The sequence below is a fragment of the Arvicola amphibius genome, chromosome 4, assembly GCF_903992535.2.
Source record: "Arvicola amphibius chromosome 4, mArvAmp1.2, whole genome shotgun sequence".
Classification (NCBI taxonomy): Eukaryota; Metazoa; Chordata; class Mammalia; order Rodentia; family Cricetidae; genus Arvicola; species Arvicola amphibius.
In genome coordinates, this window is record NC_052050.1 from 77,061,083 (window position 1) to 77,078,996 (window position 17,914).

Below are 17,914 nucleotides of genomic sequence, written 5' to 3' on the forward strand. Positions count from 1 at the left end.
GTATTTGAAGCAGCATTAAACTGTACTAATTTTGAAACAAAATAATGGCTGAAATAGGAGAAGATGATTAGGAATAAAGTAAAAGTTGCACAGCCAGATGGCAACTGAGTTGAAGAAGGTACAAAGTAAAAATCAACACTGATATGTTGGTAGATACTGATAATATTGCCTACTGTTATATAAGCTGGTTTCAGTCTCTTATAGGCCTCCCCTGTTGGCCCTTTTTATTCCTGGTCAGGATTTAGAGGTGAGGAGATTGAAACAGTGGGTGACTTAGTAACTTACTCAATGTCAACTTCACATAGCAGCGAGGCACGATCTTGACTTCTTCAAACGTGGCTTTCTTACTTAAAAAGCAAACCACCACACTGTGTTTATCTCTTGGTCTATTCCACAGGGGTCTCAAGGGCTGTACTTTGAAGTGTTTTTCATGTTGGTCTGAACTGACCATGGATGTGAGTTCTTACTGGTTCAAAGAATGTTCTCTGTGAATTTCATTTCTGTTTTTTTTTTTTTTTTTGAGATGGCCTTTTGATATAGCCCAGGTTGGCCTTGAACTTGCGATCCCTTTTCAAGTACTGTGACTGAAGGTGTACCACTGTCACACTAGTTATATGATTTTTCAAATGATGCTTACTTTGAAATACAGAGAGAAAGTAGTTTTTAATTAGAAGTCCTTCCTACCACTTTGAACTATATCAGTGGTAAAATCATATCTTGGTACTGATTATTCTTCTGCTATCTCTTCAACTCTTATGAACATTGCTTTTTACAAAAGCATGAGAAAACAGAAGATAATAGTATAAATAACTTTAATAACATGTTGTACTCAGATGGACTGTATTTTCCATTTGCAATTGTGGCATGCATGTGTTTGGGTATGGAGGTTTACATATGTGTTGCTGCATGTGTAGGTGTGCGTGTGTGCTTGTGTGTGTAAAGGTGTCTTGTGCATGTGGAAGACAGAGTTGGATATTGGGTGCCTGTCTTGGTCATGCTCCACGTTACCGAGGCAGGGTTTCTTGCTAAATCTAGAACTTGTCAACTTGGCTGGTCTATCTTGTCAGCTTGCCCTGGGTCATACCCTGTCTCAGCCTTCTTAGTGCTGGGATTACAGGCAGGCACCATGACTGCTTGACGTGTGGACGCCAGGGATCTGAACTCAGCCTGTTCTTGTGCCATAGTACTTTACTCTTTGAGCCATCCCCTGAGCTCTATTAGGTTCATTTATCTGTAGTAATGGACAATACTTCTTTATTAATCAAGATGCTAAAAGTCTATTCTAAAAGTGAATTTGAGCTAATTTAAATGAAATCATTAAGAGACATAGTTGAGGTAACAGATGGATTTGGGTAGATTTTGCAAAGGTTCTCCTGAAGTGACAGATTTGGAGAAACTCAGTCTAGTGATTCCTTTCTAGCAATCACTGGAGCGATTCCTGGAGCAAATACAGCTCATTTTCCCCGAGTCCTCCTGTAGGAGATGCTAAATTACTTGTTGCACAAGATCTTGGGCAGGGGCAGTGGGCAAAGGAACTGGTTCTGAGTATAAGGTTTTAGAAGAGCATTTATCTAAGAAAGATAATGGGGTGATTCTTGCTAGACATTGGCCTTGGTTCCAGTTACATAAATTCTTCAGGTACTGGTCCAGACAGGCACCGGGGTTGTAAAGTTCACAGTTTAACCTGAACCCACTTATTTCCAGATTATAATCATAATGGTTCTAGTCACTGAACATTTAATGTTTGGTCAGGAACCTGAAGTAAACAGTGCCTGGAGGGATTCCTTTCCAGGCATGGTGATCTAGACCTAATGACTTCCTTCTGAGGAAGAGAACAAAACACTACCACCACCACCTCCCCCCACCACCCCACCACCACCACCACCACCACCACCACCACCACCACCACCACCACCAAAACAATGGCGTGTAACTTTCCTGAGTAGGCTATACAAGTTGGGTTCTACTATAGAGCTCTTTCTCACTCTCTCCGGTGGCTTGCCTTGGGAGAAACCAGTTGGTATGCTGTGTAACAGCCTGGGAACAAAGCCCAGAGGACCAAGAGCCGAGATCTAGTAACAGCTGTGAGGTTCAGCTTGTAAGCAGCGTCCCTTCCAGTTTGCAGACCCTTCCCAGTGGAATCAGTACCTGGCCTCAGGGCCCTGAAACCTCTAGGTTTCTAACACACAGACCATGGGATCATAGAGGTCTGCTGTGACTGCCAAGCTCTGGGGCTAACTTGTCACACAACAATCGCTAACACATGTAGGGACTAAGTAAGTACTTTCCCTCTGGTCTTATTTAATTCTTCCAGTAATCTTTAAAATAAGTATTTTTTAATCCCTGCTTTACAACTGAGAGGAAGCAAGATAAGAAGTATGCTATTTGGAGTGCGTGAAGCCCTAAAGGGTTGCCAATAATAACAATAAAAATGATTATTATTAGTTTCATTTGAAATGCATTCCTAGTCATGGAATAGTAAGTCCCTTATTATGTATATGAGAACCTAGAGTTCTGGGCAGGCTCCATAAAACTTGTTTATTGCTTTAAGATATATATACAAAAGAGATACTAGTCGCAAATGTGTTTATAGTTAGTTAGGCAAATTAAACACCTTGGAGAAAATACTCACCGAATAGGTAATTATGTTAAACTGGGGTTTAAATAAGTCTGAGATTTAGAGTGTGTATTCCCATGTTCTGGTTGAACATATTTACGTATCTACTACTGACTCCCAGGGAAAAGGCGGGGAAGACGAATCTTATCGGATTAGTGGGATCCTGGGAAGTAGACAAGTATGTATACATATTCAATGCATCTTTCTTCATGGTGTAAAAACCAAATAGAAATCTTTCTAAACTTTTATTCTGAGGTCTAGATGAGCCAGTGAGAGGCCTGAATTCTCTCTCTCCCTCTCTCTGGTGGCTTCTGACTCACCCCTTCTCACAGGCTAGGTCCTAGGTTGCTAGGTCCCTTTCTTCAGCACTCCTTGGGTACAAGTGCTCCTCTTGTCTCCACTGACTCTCGCCCCTGCGTCCTCTGGCAGGCACATCGTAGCACCCACTCCCCAGACCCCTCACTTCACTTTCCACATCTGCAGCAGGAAAAGAGAAGCCGCCTTCCTAACGCAAACGTGTACGATAAGCAGGAAGACGCTTCATTAGAAGTCACACGGCACGCTCCCAGTTCCCTCGCTCTGTGCAAACCACAACCTACTCCAGGTGGAAATGACTGTTTTAGGACTTTGTTCCTCTCTCTCTCTCTCTCTCTCTCTCTCTCTCTCTCTCTCTCTCCTAGCGCATCAAAAGCACCAGCAGCTGAACTCATTATCCCCTTAGAGTTCTGCTCCATGACACACAGATTGGTGCTGAAAATTTAAACTCTGAATATTTTCAGTTGAAGTGGGACTTTTCAATAGGTGGGTGGGTTAATCTTAACTGACAAGACATTGACAAAAAAAACAACAACAACAAAAAAAAAAAACCGAGTCAACGGTGTGGCATATGTGGCTGGCACTAGCCTGGCAAGAGAGCAGAATTCTAGACTCGGGGTTTCCTAGACTAGCAGGGGGAAGCTGTTGGGCAAGAGAATGAGTCTGGTGGCTTTCTGTGTCCTTACCTGTAAAGTAGGGAGACTAGAAGTTTCTGATAAGTAGCAATTTCCAAATAGCCAGTTAACTATGTATGTGGATGGGTTGCTGTGTATGGGGCTGAATGTTTTCCAGATTCTTCCTTGGATCCTCTGAGATCCAGGATCCAGAGAGTTGGCTGAGGGGCTGCTGTGTATTTGAACATTCAGTCCCTGTTTGGCCTCACCTGATTCTCTGTGTTAATGGAGTACACGGTGTCAGTCTGATCCAGCAGTTTGCAGGAATATGCGATATTGACCGCTGTCTCCTGTTTATCTCCTGTCAAAACCCAGAGCTGGATTCCAGCCTCCCGTAGTGCAGCGATGGTGTCTGGAACTCCTTCTTGGAGTCGGTCCTCAATCCCAGTGGCTCCTGGAAAGTCCAAAGACGGTTGGGAGCTCAGTTATGGCAAATGTACGGCTACTTACTTTCTCTAAGCACTACACAGCCAATCAGTTTTTTATCAAATATTTTCTTTGTATTAGTCTGTGTACCCAGGATACATACAGCCACGAGCTGGATAAAGATGATCACTGTGATGACTAATTTTACGTCAACTTGACATAATCTAAAGTCATTTGAGAGAAGGGAACCCCATCTGAGAAAATGCTTCTGTAAGATTGGGTTATAGGTAGGCCTGTATGGCATTTTCTTAATTAGTGATAGATATGGGAGGGCCCACCACTTATGGGTGGTGCCATCTCGGGGCTGCTGTTCCTGGGTCCTATAAGGAGGTGGGCTGAGCAAGCCATGGAAAACAAGTCAGTAAGCAGCTCCCCTCCATGGTCTCTGCATCGGCAGCTGCCTCCAGGGTCCTGTCCTGTTTGAGTTCTTGTCCTGACTTCCTTCGGGGATGAGCAGTTACGTGAAAACATAAGCCAAACAAATCTATTCTTCCCCAACTTGCTTCTGGTCATGGTGCTTCACCACAGCAATAGTGACCCTAAGTAGGACACCTGGTACCTGCCCGGAACTCAAGTCCTTGGATGAAGGTTTGTAATTGAGCTACATGGCCAGGTGCAAGCGCTGTGTGAGTAGACACTGAGCTTCACCTCGAAAGTCAAGGGAGATTTTGCTGCTGAAAGATCACTTTGGTTCAGCCCTGGAAGGTCAGTCACCGAGGTGAAGGCAGAGGAGTCTACACGTGCACCAGCCTGGAGTTTCGAGTAGATGACTAAGGCAGGAGGCAGAGGGAGTGTGAGAGGGAGGGGGCGGGGCTTCTGGGTCATAGCAGGGCCTCCTTGTCTGATTTCTTCTGCAGCAAAGAAAGCTATTCAAAAGTGTAAGTTAGGAAGGGGCAGGATCAGGTTTGTATTTTCAGATCATTCTAGAGACTGGATTGGAGATGGGAGAGGCTGGATGAGAGGTTCTTAGAGGCTGAGAAAGAGTGCCAAGGAGACCTAGTGGTGGCTGATAGGGACACAGGCCAGTGAGTGTGGAAAAGATGGGGCAGGAACCTTTGCTCTGCAGCGGAGCACAGCAGATGCAATGGGGACTCAGTGTTTTTTTTTTTTTTTTTTTTTTTTTTTTTTTTTTTTTTTTTTTTGCTACTATTCTTGGAGAGAATTAGACATGCAGGTGCCATCATTTGTGGATGTTCTCAATCTTCGCCTCAACTCTGATGAATTCATACCCAGATATTAAAGAGTTGCTAACTGCTTAAGCAAAACTTCACCTGCATTTAAAATGAGATTCATTTCAGGCCATAGACTAATGGCTAACCATTTCACTTAGAGTCAAGGCCAAGGCTTTGTTTCGTTGAATAATCAAGAGCAGTTAAAAAGTTGGCAAAGCAGTTACATTGGCTGCCTATTGAGAAATCCAGCTCCTGTTTTGAGACTTCGTGTGAAGGCTGGGGAACATTTTCGATGATCACAGGAAATCTGCCACCAAGTCACATTTCCCAGCCACCTTGAGGTGACAAAAGGGGGCTGTGTCTCGTCAATGGTGCCTGTTTTGTATTTCAGGTACAAATATACAGGCAAACAACTCAATGAACAGGGATGACTTAAGGATCATCTTTGTGATGGTTAGCCTGCTAGGTGAGCTGCTGAAGTGGATTTATAGCGCAGCGAGGCTGTGTGAGGGAGGGATGAGGAAAAACACATTTATTTGTGTGAAAGGGAAAATGAAACGGAAAGACCGCAAATGCCTCTTCCAGGAAGGGGAGCTGACTAACTCCCGCGAGTGACTTCCTTGCCAGATCTAGCTGATGAACGCTTTCTGCTTTCAGCTGAGACTTGTTGCCACCTTGAAGTTAAGACGTGTCCAGGATGTGAAAGAGTGGCGGGAATGCCACATAGGATGGCTGCCTGAAACCTTGCTTGGCAGGTAGAAAATTCTGGACTAGCTACCTTCTGGTTCTTGTAAGAACAATTCCTGCATCCAGCTTTAAAAGTGTGTAGGGCTCACGAGGCAACATGCACAGGCTGCTGCAGCCAGGACAAAGGGCAAGAGGCTGAAGGTGCCAGAGAGTAAGAATCTCTTCTTCTGTTTGAAGGCTCTTCGACTAATCTTGCTGCTACCCTCTAGATGTACAGGCCTCACCATCTTATAGCAATGAAAGATGGTTTTCGGCTCAATGGCCTCTGCGCATCCCTGATTCTTTCTTGCGTGTCTTTCTAGAGGGGGTTGGGAAAGATCCCCTGTACCTAAATCCCTTCCTGCTGCTGCTCTTCCACCCCAGCGACCTCAGAGTGATTAAGACAGGGACATCTTTCCCCAGGCAGGAGATTCATCTTCCTAAGCAAAGCTTTCAAATTTCAGCTTGGGATGCTATTCTTCCTACAGATATCCAGTCCATCTCTGACCCAGCCTTAGCGCTTCTCATCTTCTTCCTTATTTATCCATCTACTCCATATATGGTGGTAGCTCTGGCGATTTACAGCTAAACCCTGTAAAGGTTTAGCATATGATTTACATGGCATATCATAAATTGGCCCCCTGTCAGTTGTCCTCTGTACTCTGTGATCCAGCAAAAACAGATCTCTGTATTTCCACCTCTTCTCAGAGATCTCTTCCTGCCTTTCATTTAGTCCCTTCATTCTTTCATGAACACCCTCCTCCTTTTCCTAAATAGTGTATCCTTTTGTTTCCAATTAGCCGCCTTTCCAGACCCTCTTTGGTCCCAGCGTGAGGTTGAAATCTCCTATTTTGCATTTGTCTCCCATCTCTAAATCTTCTGGGCCAGATCTTACTACTCCCTGGTGATGACATGACTTGCCTGACTGTGCCGGCTAGATTCTGAACTGTGGGAAGGTGGCGGTGTGGTCGGCATTTCTCGCCGGAGCTGTAAAGCCTAGCATGCTACTCGGTGCACATAGTAGTCATACAGCCAACATTTTAAAGGGAAAAGGTGTTTGCTGTTGAGGAAGAAGCCAAACTCATAAGCTTCTTCCAGCAGGAAGTCTGGGAAGGCTCTCAGGACATGCCCAGGAAGCCAGGCTGGTTGCAGGCATATCCCAATTATGCCAAATATCTGGAGACACCCAGGGATGGCTCCTAATTGGGTCCAAATTATAGCAGTATCTGAGTTCCGGCCAAGAGCTCTTTCCCTAATGTTTAGCCTTCCCCTTTCTATCTTTTTAATGTAGTGATGCCTTATGTTCAGCTACCGAGTAGGGTGAGGTGATTCTCCAAGTGCTGGGCTGTCTCCATCAGGAGCTCCTCTCTGTTGTCCAGGGATGCCTCTGCCTCACGCCGGAAACTGGCCCACCTCTGGAAGTCCTCTTCATTTACAACCTATGAAACAGGAAGAGGATTATTAGGAACCTTGAGTGGATACATAAATGGAGCCCCCCCCCCACTTCTTCCTGAGGTGCTGGGACTCCTACATGTCGCCTTGGACTTCACAGAATTGAGGCAGAATTCTCCATCATGATATTTTGAATACATACATTGATGAAAGATTAATCCTGTGTTCCATGACCACCAAACATCCGCTGAGTCCCAATGGGGCTCTGGAGATGAATGACAAAGGCAAGGTCTCAGGATGCCACAGGTTATATGCTGGTGGAGGGTGAGATATTTCAATGAGGAAAGTGATTTAAATGGATAGATCAAGGAGTACCATGCAGGCAACAAAAAGGATGATGCTGTAGAGTCTGTTGGGGTTGTTGGTTCCTGTTGGATAGTAAGGTCTTCTTGACAGGGAGCATGCAAGGTAAGACACAAGCAGTCTATGTAATGGTAGAAAGCCTTATTCCCAGAATATTGGACAGTGTAAATTAGAGCTGATGGGTTATTATATAACAAAAGAGGACGTAGCAGTTTTTTGGGGTAGGGAGATAGGACAGTGCCTGGAGAAGTTAAGGTGATAAACTGGGTGTGTGTGAATATGATCAAAATACACTCTTTGAAATGCTCAAGAAATTAATAAAAAATATTTTAAAAGGAACAAATCCTGGGAGTCACAAGGAGGAACAAGTGCAAAGGCCATGGCCTTGATCCGCATTCCTGATCCGTTAATGTAAAAGCTGATGGAGGAGGCCAGCAAAGTGGAAGGGTCAGACACGAGGCTGGAAAGGTAACCATAGCAATATTTCCCACAGCCCATAGAACACTCCACCAGGCATGCTGTTGAGCATACAGAAATGCCAAGTTTTTCTCCTTTGGAGGGCCACAGCACTTTTATATGTCTGTATTCTCTTTGTAAATGAATAATTCCTTTACATGTAGTACCAAATATTCACTGAGTCCTCTGTATGGCACTATTGGGAAAATCAAGAGACACATGTCTTGTTTGTTTGTTTGTTTTGAGACAGGCTCTCAGGATGTAGCCTCGGCTGGCTTGGAATTCATCGAGATCTATTGGCCTGAGTGCTAGGATTAAAGGCATGAACCACTCAGCATGACCATAGAAAGGTCTTCTACATTTGAGAAATGTACAGTCTATAACAGGAGACAAAATAGACAGAGACTTATGGAAAGCAGACAATGGTAAGGGTATAATGAGAGTACCTAGAGGACGTTATAAGCTCTTGTCCTAAAGACACATGGGAAGGTGGTGAGATGGGCACCAGATGGCTGATTTTAAAGTGAGTATGTTTAATCTCTGTTCTGTACTAAGCAACTTGAACTATATGAGCATCCCTGGGAGTGTGAAGAGGAAAAACTACTTGTAGCCACATTGAAATACATGAGCATCATGGCATTCCTAGTAGACAGTACACACCTCATCAGATGACCTGGCTCTGTAGTTCAAAGGCTCCTGTTTCCTAGGGCCTGCAAAGTCAAGTAACTGAGAGCAAGAGGTGAGTAATCTTTATGGCTACATCTGGGGGCAAGAGTAAAACAATGGCTAGTGATGGGAATCGTAGGCAAGAGCAGAATATAGCTGAATACATCCCTGTGGTTCTCATCACAAAGATAAGCTGCTACATAGTTATACGGATCTGTGTCACTCCTTGAAGACTTAGATTCTCAACAGAAATCAGAAAGCTAGAGTTTTTCATATGAACACACATACACACACTCTACACACACAGAACATCCCCACATACACACACACTATACATACCACTCCCACAACCCTCCCCATACCCCCTACACCCCCCACACCACATACACACATATTCACACACACACACACACACACAACACACACACACACACACACACACACACACAATGGGGTGGTCATTCAGCCATTGCTGACACCTGGAGCATGCTCACAGGGATCTATCCTTACCTTCTTAGCAATGCACAGGGTTCGAAGGCCATCTCTTGCATACAAGTCCAGATGTTTTTGGGTGCGGGCTTGGATTCTTTTCAGCTTCTTCTCCACATCAATGTCACTCACTGTCAAACAGTTATTGTTTCCCATGAAGCCCTGGGCCACTGTTCAGGGAGCTTCACCCTCAACACCCCAGAACCTTCCCAGGTCACCACACCAGCCTTAAAGGAGGAGCTCCCCCTTTCAGCCCTCCCTAAAAGGTTTTGTGAGGACAGGCTGTCCTGAAGAATGATAATTTTAAGAGTCCCCACACTGTCTGCTCCTTATGGTTTTTCTTCAAAAGCCTGGCTGGGAAAAGGGCTACTTAAGGAAGGGAGGTGATCTAAGAAATTGTTCCAATACATCTCCTTACAAGAGAACTGCCTACAGAGTTAAAACAAAGCTATCCTTCAAGGGAGGGCCAGGGGCTGGGAGTTTCAGTCTTCCTTGTTACCCAAGGTGTGATTTTAGTTGCCCATCTTGCCCGCAGAGCCAACCAACTTTGCAAACTGTTCTCTGGCAACTCAGACAATCCATCATCCTTTCTGTCATCTACTTTAATTCTTGTCAAGCTCAGTCTCAAGACAGCTGCAAACCTGGATCTCATTAGCAGGGTGCTTCAGCACATTCGCTTTGCTGACTTAGGCTTTCTCTCAATATGAGGGACGGTGTTAGAAGAAAAAAAAATAGCTTTTGCATTTTCTGTAACTTTAGGGTAAAAAAAAAATATCTCGATGCCTTGTTCAAAGTCCCCGTGTTAAAGTTTCACATAGCGCATTTCTTCCTGAAGTCATTTGTATTTTTTTTCTCTATTAGACAGTAAGAATATTTTCAGGCTGTGCTAGCTCAGGAGGGACAGGACCGATGATAGTGTCACTTCATTTTTCTAAGCTGTCACAGGCCTCACTCATCTACCACAGCTCTGTAAATCTGAGCAGTGCAGCCTCCAGAATCCCTGACTGCTGCTGGACAGAGGTTTTAGAGGGATCCTGGGCAGCAAAAAGAATTTGAACACCTCACTTCTTCCTTTGTACAATGCAAAGGTAAAAACAATTTCTAACAGTGATCTCACTAAGTATAAGGAAGTCCAATCAGTTGATTTCATACAATATGAACATCCTTTCAAATATTATTGCCTCATTGTTCAAAATAAGCATGGTCTTAAAGCATACAGTGCCTGGTTAAACACTATTTACAATATTTTATCTTCAAAAACATCCTCTTTGAAGCTCACCACTTGTGAGTTCCTGGGTTTTTTCACCCTCCTGGTTGCTAGGAACCTCAGAGTCCAACTGAATGCTCAAACATCCCAACTACTCTAAACTTGATGTGGTTTTTGCCTCTTCCTTTCAAAGCTTCTCTTCTTTCTTAATGCAGTAACATTGACTGTGTTTTTTATTGGCAGGATCCCCAACCCATTTTGCAATCAACCGGGGAAGGAATAAACAAACATCTCCAGGGTAGCAAGTCTCTGTTGCCCAGAGACAGAGTACTATGGCTTCCTTGACTCAGAAGCCCTGAATTCACTTGTCTGCCAGAGTCTAGGGATGAAGCGAGCTAATTAGCTCCCTTCTCATTCTAAACACTAATCAGTCCCCATGAACCTCTTGGCCGTGATCCACAGCTGATAATGCAGGAGGCTCTTGGCTGCCTGGGCAATTCTGAAGCTTGGCTGGGATCTGCTATCCTGGGAGAATCATAACCCTATCACTGTCTTCTTCTTGTTAGCAACCAGGATGCCGCTGCACACTAATTCACGCTTCTCTGAAATTGGACGCTGACACGTAGGGACTTTGGAACATTTTCCTGGCTCTGTGCAAGTTTATGAAAATCTATCCCAGTGTGCGGGGGTGGGCACTGGGTAACGCGATAATAAAGAGAGACACTTGAGCGACCGTGGTGTGCTCTACGGTAGGACTCTGGGTGTCTGGGTAGAAAGGCATGGGGTGTGGATATGGATAATGAATAGCATAGTGAGTGTGGAAATCTGAAAACTGGGAGAAGTGAAGGTAAAGTGGTTTCTCATAAGGAAGACTTCATAAAGTCTTGAATGCACTAATGAACGCTCCAATTCTCCAGGTCAAGGTGATGGAAAATTCAGTGTGTTCTAAGGACTTGTTTTGAGAGTCTCATGGGCCCAGGATCCTCCTGGTACATGCTGGACTTGTAACTCTGGTTCTTCCTCACCATTCCACACTGCCTCTGGGACTATAGCACCCGTGTCCCTGGGCCTGACGAGGCGGCCGGACTCACCACAGGATGGATCTTCTAGCAGGTCCATGATAACTGAGTCAGCACCCTTGGTGTAGACGATGATCTCACCCGTCAGTGGGTGCCTCACCACTACTGACATTCTCTTCCGCACAGAGTCAAATCCCAGGGTGAAGAGGAGCTCAAAAGTGAGGGAGATGCCCTGGGGCAGACGCACAGTCACCTGCTCAGGTGTCCTAGACACCAGGGTGAAACTATAGGCACGGGCCGCATGCACCAGAGCTGCCTCGTCAGGGCTCTCGGCCTCATAACAGAGCTCCGGTTCATCTAGGCCGAGAGCTGGGGCCTCCAGCCCCTCCTCCAGAGAAGCCCCTGACCCAGACCCCAGGGTGTCACCCTGCTCCCAAGTGCTGCTCCTGTAGCCACCATCCGTGGAGCAGTCTCCACTACACACAGATACATCATCTTTGTCGTCTGAGTCTGTGGTGGGCATGTTGGTCCCCAGGCTTTCTCCTAGATCTGGGTCAGAGGGGGCGGTGGAGGAGAACGATTGGCTGAGGCTCAAAATCTTCAGCCTCTGGAACAGATGTTGGATCTTTTCCAAGGATGAACCCAGAGCCTTGTTGGAGGGCGGAGTGGTAACCTGTGGTTGAACGAGGAAAGTACAATGTCACTCTGAGCACTCCGGCTGTCTTTCACAGAATATGAAGGCCATTTTGCAATCAGTGGATTACTTGGGCCTTCTGCAGTCAGAGACAAGACCCATGTGTTCTGTGAACCTCAGCCTACCTACTCATAGAAAGAGGGTGATAACTCAGATGGGTCCTTCTAGGCCTGACATTCTAGGTATGGTCAGTACTCACAGTCCCCTAGTTTCTGAGCGTCCCCCTCTGGTCATGGTGGAAAGAATTAAAGGAGATTAAAATAAAACACTCAAGAGTACACACTCTCTCACAGATTGTTGTATGGTGAGCTGCTTTCTGTTCGTGTGAATTGTCACCTTTAATCTTCCCTGAAATTCAAAAGGGCTGCCATCAGTATGGTGTGGGACCCAGGCACCCAGAGGGTGGATAATTTTGTCATGATAGCCCAGTGTCTTGGTAATAGAGCCAAGACTCTGAGTCTGGGTCCAGTCATTTGCTCGGAGCTATGTGCTAGCAGAAGCCTTCTCATTAGTTTGAAAACTGAAGCTGGATGCTAGCTTTTCCAAAATAGTTCTTCTCAAAAATAGATACTTGTTCTGATAATGCTTCCTGTCTCCTATGTGTCACTGAAAATGCTTGATCAGGAGGTGATGTTTCTGAGTGGTTTGAAACCTGGGCATAATGAGAGGAAGGTATAGTATATTGAATTCTGTTTTCTTGGTTTTATAATCATAAGTTGGACCAAATCATTATCCTTATCAGTGACTTGCAGGATGGGTCTGTGGATTACTGAAGACCCAACTACCCTCGGTAGATTTCATTGTTTAACTTCATATAGATGACCACATACCTTTATTATTTCTAAGAAAAGAACATAATGCACAAGGTAATTAATTTTAACCCCCATACAAAAACAAACGCAGGTATGATATGGTATTATTGGGAACCATAGTAGAGCCACACAGATAGTTCTATATTAACCACACCTCCTTAGATAGCAAAACCTCAGACTCTGCTTGTTAAATCCAAAAATATCCCACACCACATTTCAGGGTTGTAAGGATTAGAAGTTATGTAGGTAAAGTGTTTAGCATGGGACCTGGCACACAGCCAACGACTCAATAAACATTTGCTCATTATCTGCCTTACATATGATAGGTTGGAAATCACACAAACAGCGGGTGTGTAACTTTTCCCCTTTAATTGACAAAGAGGGGAACAGACCTAGGAAGATCACATGGCTGATCCGGGTTTTGTAGAGATGGACTGATGACGCATGGTTGGCACCAAAGGGTCACATCTTTTGGATCAGGGGTTTTTCATTTCCTATTTGCCTTTCCACTTTTCTCTCTCCCTTGCCCACAATCCCAACCGTCATTCGTTCTTACCCTTTTCCTGGGCTCAGTGGTTGTGGACACCATGACAGAGTTGCAGATAGTCAGGGCAAGGAAGAAGTCAGCGATGGAGGCCGTGGTGGAATGGGAAGGCTGGGCAAGTCTGCTGTCTGAGGTCTCCAGCCACAGGGCAGCCTCCCTCACCTTGCTCAGGAGGTTTTTATCTGGAGTCACATCTTTTTCCTGGAAGGAAAAAAGGCGAAGTGAGATCTTTTCCTGGAAGGACTGGGAAGGGAGGTCTTTCCCAGCAGGATCTGCATGTCTAGGATAAAGATAACTCCATCTTCCCTGCTGTCCTGCATCCAACACATTCCTCCCTTCCACCGAATGGATCACTGCTCATGTTTTTGTTCTAGTCCTCACTGTTAATCAGCTCCATGGAACCATCAGCTGCCAGGCGCTGGCATTTCTTCCCATCTAGCATCTCCTCCGACTTGTTCTCTACTCCTCTTGCGTCCAGTCTGGCTTGGATCCCCCAACTCCCAATTTTGTATTTTTTTTTGCACTCACTTTATACCAGTATCCCTGCCTTTCTGCTCTTCCTTTCATTCTTCACGTGCACATCTACCTACCGAAGGCACCACTTTCTTCCTGCAACTTTTGACTTGCACAGAGATCTCTGGATCGCCTCTGCTCACATCATCAGCTCCTCCTGCATCTACGTTCTTTCGCATGCGCATCTCCAGGACTTTTTCTCAGCAGACCCTAGGGGTCCCTACAGTTTCTTTCTGTGTCTCTGGTCACACCTGTTAGATTAAGAATCCTCTCCTACCTATCAGAGTCCCTCCTAGCTCTTAATGCCCACAGAAGTGCCACCTGCCCATTGGAGTTTCTTTAACTCACAAAGAACTCTTCCAAACCACAAAAGCAAATTCTACTCCGGGACTGCCCACAGGTACCAAGCATGTAAGAAGAGTCAGGGAAGTAGGCCAAGGCACAGATGAGGTCATTATGGGATGGAAGGTGCTGTTGACCTGGCAAGCCATACTAAATAGTGCTGCCAGCTTTGCTTAGCAAATGTTCCAAGGCTGGTTCCTTTGCCAAGAATTCCAACTCTTCGAGAGAGAGTAGAGATGATCAGTGACCTGTTTTCTTTTTTTCTTTCTTTTTTTTTTTAAATTTCTGAGCTGATGCTGATCCATAACTTCTCAATTTTTCATACTTTTTTTGTCAAACGTTCCATTTGATCTGTCACTCTGAAATATGGGCCATCCATCTTCTCTGCATTTGAATATTGTATTTCTAAAAGTAGCTCACATTTATGAAGTGTCTTCTACCTCCCCAAGTCTAGGATCCCACAGACTGTCCCAGGTCTATGTGGAGATGAATGTAATTCAGTCTTAACAAAAGCCCAGAGATGTGGACTGATTTGATCACTGGTTCTTAGCGAGACAGGGTGAAGCCTAAATCACAGGTGAGATCCCTGTATAAAAGGCACAGCACCTTCTGTCCAGGGCTTGTGGCACAGGGGTTTCATTAGTACTCCTTCCAAAGTTCTGTAGCCAGAGTAGCCAACACCACCCAAACATGGAGCCCATTTCTCATAATAACAAGAGCTCCTATCCATGTAGTGTTCCATATGTTCCCTGTATACCTGCCATCTCAATGTATCCCTCTTATTAGTATTGATATTGTCTGGGTGCTGTTACCTCTGAATTTTTAAAGAGAAAACTCAGGCCTAGCAAAATTTAGTGCCTCACCTATAAGGGAAATATTTAGTATTTCCTTAGTTGATTTTGATAGTTTGACTCTAGATTACCCCCCCCCCCCCGCCGCCCCGAGACAGGGTTTTTCTGTAGCTTTGAAGCCTGTCCTGGAACTAACTCTTGTAAACCAGGCTGGCCTCAAAATCACAGAGATCCGCCTGCCTCTACCCTCTGAGTGCTAGGATTGAAGGCATGCGCCACCACTGCCTGGCTAGAATGTTCCTTTCTTTCACTCCTATACCACATAATACGTCCTCCATGAGAAGGAAGAGGCTTTGGGACTTGGTGAAAGTTGGACGGAGCCTTTAATGTCTGGCATGCCAGACACAATAGACCGGCTTGCCTATCAAACCCGTGTTCTCAGCAGTTTCAGAGACCGTGGAAGTGTTGCTCTTCCTGACAAAAATAGATGCTCCACATCATGGGTTGATCACACATGCTCACACAGCCAGAACCGCTTAGCAGGCTCTTGTTTCTTGATTAGGTACTCTCGAGTCTACAAGCGTCGTGAGGATAGTGGCTTGTCTCTGATGTGCCCCCAGTGCCTGCAGATTATGGACATGCAGAATGTTGAGTGGCTCCTTTCTAGAGCACGTTGTTTTTGTCCACCACTGATGTACTCTTAAAACTCTTTTTTTCCCCATTTTTATTTAGTTTTTGAGTGTGTGTGAATGTGTGTGGGTACTGTGAGCAGAAGTCAGAGGACAACTTCTGAAAGTCATTTCTCCTTCCACCATGTGGTTCCCAAGGATCGAACTTAGGCCGTCAGGGTGGGTGGCAGGCAGCTTTACCTGCTGCACCATCTCATTGGCTCTTAACACTTCTTTGTTAAAACTGTTCTTGACTACATTTCCACTTGATCACATGACAGAGTATCATGAAAGGCTTCTGAAGGTGTTGGGAGAAGATGTCAATCAACTTTTGCCTAATCACTGTATCTGTCTGTCCAGCCAATTTCTTCAGGGTGCTCTGGCTCTAGCCCACTGTTTTTTTGTGTGGTTTGTGAGCATTTGGGAACTTGTCTGTCAAAATACATAGAAAAAGGCAGTTCCTTCCCCAGTGCCTGGCAACTCTGAAAAGAAATAGAATGTATGGAAACCACTTATGGGTGTTTTATGCTAGAGCTCTGTGGTATACAGGCTCTCAGCTGGTTCCTTCTATTGTTAGTCATCTGAAGCAAACAAATCTTGTGTGAGCTCAGGGCCCACAGGAAGGGATGCTGTTATCATTAGATTATCTTTGCTGATAACAGGTACCTTTGCTAAGTACCCTCATTTATATCATCTGCGTCAGCTACTGTCACTTTCCATTTTGATTATGAGGCGAAAACGGCTCATTAAAATGAAATAATTTGTCCGAGGTCTCAAGTCCTGATCTCAAGCCAGGATCCTGAATCTAGTTCTTGCTGATCTATAAGCTTGGACTCTTAAATGTCTTACTGGTGCTTTCCAAACTGGGTTTGAATTCAGGTCACCTGGAATGGGTCCGGGCACCTGCATTTCTAACTAGCTCACAGGAAGGGCTTGTGCTGCTGCCTCAAGAGCAAAGTTTGAACAGCAAAAGTATGTACTATACAGTAGCTTAATGACTGACTGCCTCTCCTTTTTGATTGGGATGTTTTCCCACTCTGAAGTCTGGGTAAAGTAGGCAGCCTCCATTCTGCCATTCTCCTTTCTGGTGTGTGTGTGTGTGTGTGTGTGTGTGTGTGTGTGTGTGTATGCTCACACATGTATATGTGTGGAGGTCAGAGGTCATCCTAGATGCTGAGTGTCTTCCTCAATTGCTTTCTACCTTAATTTTTGAGACAGGGCTTTAACTGAACACAGAGCTCACTGATTGGCTAGGCTGGTTTGAATACATTTTTAAGAAGCCACTCAACTCACACTGTTACTCACTGGGGATGGCAGCTTCTCAATACAAATGTCCATTAAGCCAGTGGTAGACAGACATAGGCGTCTTGGCCCCTAGCCTGCAAGTAACCCCTTTGTGGCATGGCTCCTCTTGTGATTCCATCTCCCTTAGTTCTACAACTTGCACTTCCTTTCCCAGTTGCGGGTAAGCACCTCCAAGTGCTCTGCCTTGCTTCCACAGATCTGCAACAGCCTGCATTCTTTACCTGCTCCTTATTAGATGATGGGCACTGCTTAAATTTCCCTGGTTGTCTTGAGGATCCAGTTCAGGCGCTAGCTTCACCAGGAAGCTCTCCAGAAGCTGGAAAGAAGATGACACTGCCCTCTACTCATCTTTTCTAACACATCTGTACCTACTGTCCCAGAAGTAGTCACTGGTGTCCCACTTGCTCCTTCATTAGGCTGTAAATCCCCGAACCCAGGGACCACTGCCCTATGAGACTTCATATCCCCACTGTCTAGCTATGTATCCATCCTGAATAGATATTAGCTAATGTTGAAAGATCACTTGACCAAATGAATGGAAGGCTATTTTTTTTTAAAATGCTGACAGTTACCACAGATACAATGGACAGAGCAGGGAGGAAGCAGGTTTGCTGCTGAGGGACATGAGAACTGGGAGAACGTCTTAGGAACAGTTAATTGACCAAGGAATGCACCAACACTCCAAATTAGCAATTACGCTCTAAAAATAAATACCTTAAAAAG

General features: G+C 45.0%; 1 protein-coding gene across 1 annotated transcript in view; it reads right to left on the reverse strand.

Moving 5' to 3' along the window:
• Positions 1–17,914, reverse strand: part of Atp10b (ATPase phospholipid transporting 10B (putative)) — a 98,977-nt gene that overhangs the window by 23,437 nt on the left and 57,626 nt on the right. The window contains exons 10-14 of the mRNA XM_038329102.1: positions 13,585–13,773; positions 11,595–12,195; positions 9,318–9,427; positions 7,243–7,369; positions 3,816–4,000 (exon numbers count right to left, since the gene is read on the reverse strand). Of these exons, the coding sequence (XP_038185030.1) occupies positions 3,816–4,000; positions 7,243–7,369; positions 9,318–9,427; positions 11,595–12,195; positions 13,585–13,773 (1,212 nt within the window). The remainder of the gene's footprint in view (positions 1–3,815; positions 4,001–7,242; positions 7,370–9,317; positions 9,428–11,594; positions 12,196–13,584; positions 13,774–17,914) is intronic.